The sequence below is a fragment of the Micropterus salmoides genome, unplaced genomic scaffold (assembly GCF_014851395.1).
Source record: "Micropterus salmoides isolate LMB-PRFRI ecotype aquatic unplaced genomic scaffold, ASM1485139v1 Ms_hic_scaffold_17, whole genome shotgun sequence".
NCBI classification, from domain to species: Eukaryota; Metazoa; Chordata; class Actinopteri; order Centrarchiformes; family Centrarchidae; genus Micropterus; species Micropterus salmoides.
Genome location: NW_024040817.1, coordinates 5,470,122 through 5,481,947, shown reverse-complemented (window position 1 = coordinate 5,481,947; position 11,826 = coordinate 5,470,122). Strand labels below are relative to the sequence as shown.

The following is an 11,826-nucleotide window of genomic DNA, read 5'->3' as shown; positions in this document are numbered from 1 at the left end:
GCAGGTGAACAGGAAGCTGCAGGAAGTCTCGGGCCGAGCCCGGTCCGGGTTCTGCAGGAGCGTCGAGGAGTGTTGGTGGTGGTCGGGGGTCGGTTCTCAATAAAGTTTTTCAAATAAAAACTGAATTCAGGTCGAGTTTCACACACGTTGATCTATAATGTGCATTAATGCAGAGACAAACCTTCTGAACGCATCAAAGCCAAACAACACGACTTCTCTCCTTTTATTATTATTTGTTTTTTATTCAAAACCCCTCAATATGTTTTTCGTTACATCACACAGAAAGTCAAACACAGTTTTTCCCCACAGACGGGATGATGGAGGGAAAATAACAGCTGGGGGTCAAAGGTCAAAGACACGGGGGGTCAACTATCACCTCGCTGCAGAAAAAAAACACATCTGTAAAATTATTTCATTCGTTAAAAAATAAAAACCTGAAACTGAGCCGAGTCTATTTACAATATTGCCTTAAAAACCAGAGTTAAAACTGACCTCAGCAGGTCTGACGGACGCGACCTTTGACCTCTACACTCTTTAAAAACACCACCACTCAACGAGGAGCTAAATAAGATGATTTTAAGTTTCTCACCTCAGAGTTAGCGTGATCTCTAAAGCCGTGATCAAACGTGCCGCCTCGCGTCAGCTGACGCCCGCCGTGAACAGGTGACCAGATTTAAGAGCGTGAACGAGAGAAAAGCTAAAAGTTTACAGCAGTTTAGTCCAAAGTTCTGCCGCTTCATCAGGAACAAACGCGACTCACCGGGAGAGGAAATAAACGTCGATCACGATCAAGTCAGTAGATTATTTATAATATTAATTACGTTCCCTGTGAGGTCGGCTCCCGTTTCAGCTACAGACAGTAAAAAGCTGCTGCTCGCGAGGCTGCAGAATCCCACGCAGAGCAGTGACACCTGAATCAGACACGACAGGTGTGTCCCGTTTCAGGCTCCGCCTCCTCACAACAAAAATCAACAAGCCTCTGTTTCCCATAATCCACTGCACACCTGTCACTGTAGCGCTGCGTTCAGGTGATCTTTACCAGCTTTGAATTTTCTACCTGCTGGTAAACTGTCACCTGAACGCACCACAGCTTTAAGCGGAGGCAAACGGTTTCCTTTGAGGAGGTGCTGCAGGTTCAGTTGGAGGTCCGGGGGCTTTCGAGGAGGAGGCGGAGCCTGAAGTGTGACGGGCAGTTTAAGGACGAGCCGCTCGGTTTCACATCAAACTAAAAACATCAACAGCAGGGACAAAAACAGAAAGAAGAGAAACGGGTCGCTGTCAACCCGAAAAAACAAACACATCAGAACTAATATTTTGTCCCGCCCGCCCTGGAACAGCCCTACAATAAATCAAACACACACACACACACACACAGAATATTTCGGTATCAGCTTCTCTACAGCAGGTCGGCGTGTTTTAAACGTGTGACGGGCGGAGACAGCAGAGTGTGATCACTACGCTTCCCGGTCTGTCGGACTAAAGGGTTCAGACTGAACAGGATCCTGAACAGAAACGTCCCTGATTGGCTCTCCTGTTAGAGCAGAGATATGGCTGCACAAAGAACCGGGTTCTGGTTCCTTTTTAAAGGCGTGGATCAGACTGGATGTGGCCCGCGAGACGAGACCGGCCTCCTGAGAACGCTGCTGCTGAAGGTAAAGCTAGGCGAGGTTTCCGCTTCTCACGCCGGGGAACTCCACGTTGGTGCGGCTCAGACCGGCTCTGGACTGGTGGTTCTGGAGCTCGGCTGGCAGACAGGAAGCTGTGAGCGACGGGAAGCAGCTCCAGCTCGTAGAAAGCAAACGGGAACCCCGGACCTGGTCAGGTTTCTGTCCCAGACCGCTGTCACGGTTCACGAGCTCCAGCTGATCTCAGAGCTGGATCACAGGACTGGGAACTCACAAACGCGGGCAGCACCGGAATCTGGACTTCAGCAGTTCTAGCAGCTGTGAGCTCATGTACTGCAGCAGCTGGGACAGACGGGTCCCCGGTCCCTGAAGTGGAAATGACACCTGCTGTGCTTCGACCGTCGACAGCTTGATACGAGCCGGAGCCGCGGCCCACATCGGAGACAAAAAACCCAGCCAAAAATCCGGTCCGGTGGCGGCGAGGAAGTGACATCATTCTGGGTTTCACACCTTTGTGCTAACAGGAAGTCCGCCCGCCCGCTGCAGGACTGGGTGTTCGCTTTGGTCTCAGCTGGTTCAGTCACGCAGCGAGACGTTCAGGATCAGAGTTCAGGACGTGGAGAGGAGGCGACTTACCGGACAGACAGGCTGATCCTGAACCAGGTTTTAAAGGGAGGCGTGTGGAACCTGCAGGTTCTGATAAAATCTGTACTCTTATATATTATCTAAAAATAAAGACGTGAGATTCTACAAACGGAAACTATCTCGGTCACACTGTTCCTGTCGCTGCTGTCCCCGTTGCGGTTGTCGTCGTCTGGCGGAGGTCGGGTCCGGAGGTGGGCGGCGGCGGAGGACAGAAACGGGACGGGACGACACACAGACGACCAGCAGCCGGAGGACTAGTCGTCTTCGTCGTCGTCCTCGTCGTCGTCCTCGCCTTCGTCTTCCACGGCTCTCTTCCTCTTCTCTCCTTGAACGCCCGGCTGTTCCTCTGCACAGAGAGAGAGAGAGAGAAACAGCCAATCAGAGGCAGGGCTGAAAGCAAGGAGGTTTTCTGTGCCTGAAATGTGTTTATGGCAAAGACGGAGGGTTAAGGGGCAAGAGGGTAACTGTGTGGGGACATGAGGAAACACGAAACCTTTGAGCTGCTCCCCCCACAGAGTCTCTGAGCATTAATAAAAATATATTAATCTTTATTTGAAGAACACTTTTCAATATAAAGTCAAACTAAATGGACAAAGTCTCGCCGACTCAGCCGGCCTGATTTCTTCACTTCATCAACTTCAATTTCCTGCATTCTGCTGAAGTTTCCTGCCACCACCTACAATCAGTGCTTGAAGTAGAAAAAAAAAAAGTGGCTGCACGCTGACCTTTTGATTGACACCTCAGTCGACCCAATAGAAACTTCCACGCCCTGTTTCCGGCCTACAATAGCCAATGAGTGTCCACGTAAGGGATTTTTTCCCCCTGCATAGTAACCTCAATTCTGGGGACCTAAACATGCTCAAAAACTCACCATTTGCACACAATTCAGACGCGGCGATAACTTTCCCGCATGGGCGTGGCAAAACGGCTCGCTAGCGCCCCCTACAGAGCAGCCCCCCAGACTAAGTTTCACCTACGTGTACGAAATTTCTGGTGTACATGTATCATATCCAGACGCACAAAAAAGCCTCTTGGAGCGATGCCCGACACTCAACAGGAAGTCGGCCATTTTGGATTTAATGGTCATTTTTGGCGATTTACACACTTTGTACTTTAACGAACTCCTTCTAGGGATCAAGTCGGACCGACTTCAGATTTGTGCCGCGCCTTCTAAAGGCATTGACGATAAAAAGTTATTCAAACGGTTATTACCAGTCGACCAGTCTGCCTGTGGCGTGCTGTCAAGTATCGATGATTTGCCATGAAACAGGAAGTTGTTACATGCTCACATCTTGACCAAATTTGATATGTATATTAAGAGTCGCGCCCTGAACACACCCATATGCCAATATTTACTCAGTCATAGCGCCACCTGCTGGCAACAGGAAATGACACGTTTTACACTAATGTACTACTCCGAGCAGGTTGGACATATGAAGTTCAAAACTGTCCCAGGAAACCCTGAACACATTGATCAGACCATGTTGAAAAACTTGTGAATTTTCGATTAATGGCGGCGTAGCGGCGAATGCCATGCTTCGCTGTGACAGGATGTTGTTGTAACTTGACTGTACATGCTCAGATCGGTACCACTCTTTACATGTTTCAGAAAAGTCCCGCCTCGAAAACATCTACATGTTCAGTGATAGTCGAAGTGCGAAGTGCTATGTAGCGCCACACGTTTGTGCGGCGTGCGAAGCGCATTGCAAATTCACAGCCGCACCGGTAGAGCTCCAGAATCTGCAACGTGGCCGCCTCACTTCGACGCGCCACACGTGCGAGGTCCCGCCCAACGCTGCTTGCAGCTTTAATTTGACAACATTTCTCCGGGGAGCGCAGTAATAGACAGCGGCAGTGCCGACAGTTTGTCGGACTTAGCAACAGTTACTAAGGGGGGCGGGGCTTAGCGAAAGGTCAATTGTGTCGAGAACTGGATAAAAAAAAAATTTAAAAAACGCAAGAATACTTTCCACAGGCCCAGATATACATCGTTGACTATAGAACAGCACAGCGGCGGAGACCAGAGACCGTTTCACAGTGCAAACCACTGCCACAAACATCCCATGATGCTTCACTCACCTTCCTCCTCCTCCTCTGCATAGTCGTCCTCATCCTCGTCGTCCTCCTGAGACGAAGCACAGCGACAGAGGAAGATACACAGTGACGGTCAAAACTTTCAAAATAAAAGCACAACTATTTGAAGCAGCTAGTTTCTGATTGGATGACACCAACAAAGCTCTAAAACGACTCATCACGTCTACGTCACGTGACCAGGCTGACCTCCATCTGACCGGCTCTGACGGGCGGCTGGTAAAAATGGCATTTTAAAATACTTAAAATTATTTTCCATAAACAGAAACACACACATTGAAACATAAAAAACAAAACTTGTTTTTGTAGTTTTTAAATTTAGGAAGAAAACTTCATCCAAAAGGAGAAAAATAAAACTGTTTCCTGTTTACCAACATGCGTCCTCAGAGGCGGCCATTTTGGTGCTGAACCTGGTCAAGACACGGTCACACCTGAAGTCACACCTGAGGTCAATCCGTCAGACCGGCTCGGTTCAGTCCCGGCTGGTTTCTGACCGACAGCGACCGAGATTGGTTTGAGTCTGAGACGCGGCGTTACGGTCCGCCTGCGCTCTGAGCTCACCTGTACCCAGGAGTTACCTGCCTCCAGGTGACGTTCAGTCTGCGGTCGTTTTGAAAAACTAAACTGAGACCTGTACAGCCTGGCAGAGGACAGGTGCATTGTGGGAGCCGTGTTTGAGCCGGTTCTGGATTGACCTGCAGGCTGAAGCCCGAGTTGCCCACCTGGTCGCCCCGTTTCCCTTGAAAGCTCAGCCCCACCTCTCCTCCCTCTGAGCCGTCCTCATCCTCCTCTTCATCGTCCTCCTCGTCGTAGTCTCCGGTGTGCCCCACCGCATCCTCGCCGTCCTCGTCTGCAAACAGAGACACGCGTTTAGACAGAAAGGGGGGCGGAGCTTATTCCGGGTTCACCGACGCACACGCGCTCGGCGCCCCACCTTCGTCGTCGGCCTCGGAGTCGGGGGCCTCGTTGTCCTCCTGGTCGAAGCCGTCCAGGTAGGTGACCTGAGGCAGCAGCTCGAACACGCTCTCCCTGTAGTCCTCCAGGGACGTGATCTCACAGTTGAACAGGTCCAGACTCTGCAGGCTCTTCAGGTTTTGCTGCAGCGAGAAAACATCACGTTAGCATGTTGGCAGCTGCGAGCAGCAGAACCGGGTCGGAGCGTGTGCGTGTTCTGACCAGCGCCTCCACGTTGCTCAGCTCCTTGATCTTGTTCCCGCTCAGGTTGAGGTACATCAGGTTGGGACATTTCTCCGACAGGGTCTCCAGAGAGCCAGACAGGTTGTTGTCGCTCAGCTCCAACTGAGGAAACAGAGACACAAGAATCAAGACCAGGACCGGGACCGGGACCACAGCCGGGACCAGCAGATCTCTGTAGTGCGAGTCGGGTGAACCCTTTTTTCCTGCAGCTGTAGGAAAGTGTTAATGTGAAACAGATCAGTGAGTCCAACATGTCGGCCATCTATAGGAATTTATTTTTCCAGATGTACCAGGTCCAGGTCCAGGTCCAGACCGAGCTGAGTTTAAATGATCAGCTGTGGCAGAGAAAAGGGACCAATCAGGTGTTTATTAACGCTGTGATCCTGAAGAACACTTAAAAGCATTGTTGGGAGGTTCTGCAGCGTCTCGTTTCTCTGATCTCTAAGCTGATCTCATGACCTTTGTTCTTCAGGAAGAGGACGTCACGCTGAACGATTCAACACGTGCTTCATGTCTGAGATTCAGATCTGACCGAGCTACGACTCAGAAATGTCAACGCTCCAGCATATAATCCTGTTTTAGACGACAGTCCATCTTTGTTTGGGTCGGACTGAAGCCAAGTGTGTGTGTGTGTGTGTGTGTTACCTTGCGTAGTTTGGGCAGTGAGGGCAGTTTGGCCAGCGAGCTCAGACCCACGTTGACCATACTGAGGAACTCCAGCTCCGTGAAGGCGTCCGTCAGACCTTCGACCTCGCCGTCTGCAGAGCGACTGTTGTCAACCACCAGCTCTGCTATCTGAGAGAGAGAGAGAACGTGTTTACAGCCACAGACCGAACCCAACATAAAACACTCTTCATTTATAAGCTTTAGTTTTAATCAGTCACACGGGGGAGCTGCAGCTGCGTCGTGTTAACGTGACCTTGAACTGCTCAGACCTGCTGTTCCTCCACCGTCCACCGGGTGCTCAGCATACCTGCCTGAAATGATCAGCTGATACATCTATTAGTGGATCTATAGAAGGTGTACAGTGTTCCCCATTAATTAACGAGACCACGGCGGCCCGCCATAGTCTCGAAATGAACCGAAAATAGTTTTACACATCTCATAATAACGTTTCAAACCTCTAACATTGTGTTTTGTGGGCGCTGCTGTGAGCTTGCACGCTCTGGCATCAACTCGAGACAACTACTTTTCTTTTGAGGTAATATCAACTACGGTAACGTTAACGGCCTGTTTGTCTCTCCTCTGTGAGAAGGAGATGAAGCTAGTCGTGCCTACATTCAGAGTGCGCACGTATTCCAGCCTTTACGGTAAGTGAAGCGGCCCAGAGCGAGCTGACAGGCAGGTTAGAGACTTTATCCTGTCAGTTTATCTCTTTAGTATGAAGAGAGGCTGTGAAGTCTTCATGTTACAACATTATTTATCAAACCGGGTCGGACTGGATGAATTTAGCGCGACAAGGTTTTCAAAATAAGACGTCTGTACAGGATGGAAATGAGATTAACTGGATTATATTCACAGAAAGTAGAAAACATATAACATGTGTCCATTAAAAGTAAAACAATAAAATGTTAGGGAAGTTACTTATTATATTTTCTATTATTTGATTTAGGGTTTTTGGAAAAACATAATAAAATAAAAATAAATTTAACTTTTGTTGCCGTTTCATCACTTTTTATAGCTATACAATGGGGTTACGGTTAAATATTAGAGCACAACATTGTTTACAAGTGTACATTTAATTTTGCACCAAATTAATGCATTTAACTTCTTCCGAGGGGGTAAGAAACTGGAAGATAGATTTTTATATTTTATTTCTGATATAAACCAGGCTTATGTGCTGTGAAAGAAAATGACAAAGACAAAAACTAAAGACATTTATTTTTATTTCCGTTAACCAGCACGATACGGCCAAATATGTCATCACAATGAAAAGCTTCATATCTTTCCAGAATTATCACGATAAATGTCAAATCGTTATTTCTTTTGAGTTTAAAGGCCGATTTCTGTTTGAGTGAAAATTGAAGAAACCTTATGGTTAAATAGTGGTTTAAACTCGTCTTTATGGCCAAACAGTGGATCACTTCCCAAGTCTGAGGCAGAACATTCAGAACTATTGTGATAAAATCTTGGTCATCAAATGTGCACGAGTGAAATTAAGTAAAAAAATTTCAGTCCTTTTTCCTCAACAAAATAATCTTAAGAAATTAACTCCTAATTCGTTTACGATTGAAATCAAACATTTATTGATCATTTGTTATATTGAATTGCGATAAATAATGTTTGTTTTGTTGTTCAGCCCTAAATTACCAAAAATGTTTTTTCAAACCTAGTTTTTTCGTCAACAACAACAATAACGTGATTATATGGCGATTGCAGACGCCTCATCGCTTCTTCATACTGAGCGCCGCTGCGTTTTATCACAAACACATCACTGCAGATTATGTGAAAAATGTATTCATTTTTTTATCTATAAGTCACTGAGTTTCTTTTGAAGATGATTGTAAATGTTTTATCTGCATGAAGGCGTCTTAACGTGCAGGTTTTTATAGCGTGCTGTTGCACGTGTGTAAACGTAAAATGTTTTGATTGTACTGTTGACCTTTTGTGTCCTGCTGCCTTTCTTGGCCAGGGCGACCTTGAAAAAGAAGTTTTTATCTCAGTGTGTTAGATAAAGGTTAAATAAATAAATAAAACTCATGCAACAACTTAATAAAGTCGTCAGCCCTAAAAAACTAAATCAAATTAGTTGCAGAATCATTTTCAAATCCATTGATTGTTTTGCAGGATAATAAACGTTGAGATATTGATTTTAGACACCAGGTGATCAGGACTTTGTTCAGACCCAGTGGCCACTTTTATTTCCCAGAGTTCCTCTGGTTCTCCTGCTTATATAACCAGCAGAGCTGCAGCCCGCAGGCATCAATGAAGACCAGCAGCACCAAAACACTGTGGGGGGGGGGGGGGTTAGCCTACTGTAATCTACATGCACGGTGCGCGTGCGTGCGGTGGGGGTTGTCTTCCTCTGAGCCTCCACACACACACACACACACACCATCTGCCGGCATCCCCCAATTCATAAAACATGACACCGGCGCGGTGTCTGTAACCGAAGAGAAGCCAGATCCTGGACTGGGTTTGTTATTTGACGGCAGTCCGCTTATATAACACACGCGCGCGCGCGCAGCTGTATCAAGAGGGACGACACGATCTGAATGACACCGCGTGCACAGGGCTGTAATTAACTTAAACAGTTTCATAGTGATTACACGCGACACGTTACGTCATCCGGTCCGTTATATTCCTATAACCTCAAACAGACAACCGTGATCACCGTGCGGGTGAAAGTACAGACGGTAATGTGTGTAACTTTAAAGCCCCGCAGAGTAACGCCATTTTGATTCGTTACGACGCTTGTTATTCACTCTCACACACACACACGCGTTAGTTATGCGGTAATCACGCTACGGTAACGAGCCGCGGTGTAACGCGGCTGTTCCGGTTTAAACGGAGAAATGTTCGTGGATTTCCCGTCGAAACAGCCGTTAATCCGCTTTCTGTAACGTTAAGCGGGTAACGCGTTACCGCCGAGCACGAGCTCCCTGCTGCTGCTGCCCACTCAAAATGTCTGTGTCCGACCTCCGCGCGCCCCACGGTCACGCCACCGAGCAGGCTCGCGAGGAAATATAGATTAAAAAAGAGCTCTTAAAAACACGTTAAATGTAGTTTTAAGCTCATTTAACTGAGTTTAGTTGGATAAAACGCCGGTACATGAGGTTTAACGTCGAAGTTTAAGCCGTTGGCGACTTAAGATGTCCGCTCGCGGAGAGAGACGAAGCACCAGCCGTCGTCGTTGTTGTTGTTGAGGTTTAACACGCAGTGTTTTTCCGGGACGAAAGCCCGCGGGGAGCTCCGAAAACACCCCGGTACACAAACTAACTATCCGCAGTTATATTTATCATTTCTCGTATTTTTCGTTAAACTCCGGTTCCTCCGAGCGGCTGATTAAAAGTTAAACTCGCGCATTAGTCCGTGAAGATGAACGCGGCATAGCGAAACTGTTTTGGTGAGATAAGCGTCCCGGTGACATAAGGACCGGGACACAGAGCCAGCAGAGGGGTTCAGGTGGCGGAGCCTCCCCGAGAGAAGGGATTTCACCGGGGAGGAGGAGGAGGGGGCGGGCGGAGATGCTTCCACGTCCATCTGGGACCGCTGGTATTATCAGTCCGACGCGCGGCGGTAGTTCATCAAACTATAACCTGATCGATAAACGCTTTAACGGACCGAATGTCCGACGGCCAACCTGCCGTTTATAGAGTTCTCGGTATGCGGAGCCCGTGTGGTGAACCACGGGGAGCAGCCAGCCGGGCTCCTCCGGTCGCACATCACCTCCCGGGCTATTTCAGGCAACAATTAAAATGTTATTAGAATCAAAGCCGCTCACCTCCGACGGGCTCCGGTTCCGCAGCTCTAAAGTGATCCTCTTCTTCATGTCCATTTTGAAATACTTGGTCGGTGGCGGTTTAACGGCAGCGGGCGGTGAACAGTTGAGAAACTCCCGGGGACCGGAGCGGCAGCTGCTCTCCTCTGATAGCCACAGTTTGCCTACTGATCCTCCATGATACCTCGCGCCCTGCCCCCTCCCCTGCCGTCCCGCCCCCCGCTGCACACGGTTGGTCGCGTGCCTCTCCGCCGCCGCTGATTGGACGGTGGGCACGTCAATCAGGACTGATCGGCCATAATCCGCGAGCTGGGCGGTTATAGCTCCCAAAGCCTGTGGCGGCAGCCTGGAAAGGCCTCATGGGAGATGTAGTTGTCAAATATCATGTTAACACAAGTTAATAATTTTTATTTATTACAATGACAAAACCTCCCGTCTGTGTAAGTCTGCGAGACGCCACTGTCCGAAATTGATTTTGCTTTAATCTGTCAATTTTCAGATTTTAATTTTAATTTATTTTGCAACTATTACCTCCATACTTTAATAAAATGTACAGAAAAATCTTTAATAATACATATAAACATTATAATTTGTCCATCAACCACAGATGGCGCTAATTTCATATTAGCATTTTCCAAAAGTTTGACCGGCCTTTCTAAAACGCTCCACATAGAATCATGTATTATTTCAAAGTTTGTTTTCTAGAGCACGTTAGCTAGTCCAGATCTATAAGTGATGTGCTAATGTGACATTTTTAACTGTGTTTCTATCACGTTAGCTAATCTTTAACAGCCGTTTTCTCGAAATGACACATTTCCTGTACGTCAAGTCATTTTCTTCGCCCTTCAAGGCCGTTAAATCATAATAGTTTTATACGCTGCTTCTGAGGTCTTATAGCGAGACATTTACAGATTAATCTCATTTTATGTTGCATTTTATCTGTGAATATGTGGGAAAAACGGGTCCATCACACATATAGGTATATTTTCAAATTCCATGAAAAAACAATATTTAGATAAACTGTTGTGTATATTATCACAATAAAATCAAAAATCAGTCTCTCAATCAATGCGCTGGAAAATGGATTTGTGTGATGTGCAAATCAGCGCACGTTTAATGAGGAAAAGCCTAATTTGCATATTAAAAAAAATAATTAAAAAAAAGCTTCTATTTATGTTTACTTTCAGCTTGTAAAGTTTCATTGTGATGCGAGTAAAGTTGTGAAAAAACATCTTAAAGGTCGCGTCTGTTAAAAAATACACTGAAGCTAATGCGACATAAGCTAGCTGGGGAGCTAGCAAGCTAACGCTCCTCTGTTGCTTGTCGTCACACTTGGGTTCCATTAACTGATCAGGTTTGATTGATGTGTTCATCAATCAAACCTGATCAGTTATGACCGTCATTTTTCTTTAAATAAAATAAAACTGCAAAAAAGTGATAAACTGAATTTGTCACTAATGAAGTAAAAGAAATTGTGTATTAGCTTATTAACATTATGATAAACACTATGTAAGGAAAATAATCTCGCTTGGTCCATTGAGGCAGCAGCTCTGGAGCTTTCAGTCGTAAGCAGATGTCCAGCTATCATGACTGCTGCTGAGGAAGATCATGGAATGTGATCAAAAGCTCCAGAACAGTAAATAAATGTGGAATGTTTGTTTTGTCAGTCTCTGTTTCAAAGGTCAAGAATTAACTTTCAATCCAGTATTTCAAATGTTCGACCAAAGAAAAAACCTTCTCAACTCAAGGTCCACTTACTAGGATTTTACACCCAGAAACCTCCTCAGTGGATGCAATCTGCTCAGAAGTTTCTGTATGGTTAGTCCA

The 11,826-nt window shown here is 46.7% G+C and overlaps 1 protein-coding gene across 3 annotated transcripts; it reads right to left on the bottom strand.

Annotated features, from left to right (window-relative positions):
* Positions 1 to 210: 210 nt before the first annotated feature.
* On the bottom strand, positions 211 to 10,490 carry anp32e (acidic (leucine-rich) nuclear phosphoprotein 32 family, member E). 3 transcript variants are annotated; one of them, XM_038724385.1, is made up of 7 exons: positions 10,003 to 10,490; positions 6,204 to 6,353; positions 5,538 to 5,660; positions 5,296 to 5,458; positions 5,120 to 5,211; positions 4,350 to 4,395; positions 211 to 2,616 (listed from the first exon to the last, which is right to left on the bottom strand). In XM_038724385.1, the coding sequence occupies exons 1-7, from the start codon at positions 10,054 to 10,056 to the stop codon at positions 2,525 to 2,527; spliced, it is 720 nt and encodes a 239-aa protein (XP_038580313.1). In that variant the 5' UTR covers positions 10,057 to 10,490; the 3' UTR covers positions 211 to 2,524. The 3 variants fall into 3 exon arrangements, with proteins under 3 accessions (XP_038580313.1, XP_038580314.1, XP_038580312.1); XM_038724386.1 differs by lacking the exon at positions 10,003 to 10,490 and adding an exon at positions 6,478 to 6,951 and having other exon boundaries at positions 5,084 to 5,211; XM_038724384.1 differs by having other exon boundaries at positions 222 to 2,616; positions 5,084 to 5,211.
* Between the last annotated feature and the right edge of the window lie 1,336 nt (positions 10,491 to 11,826).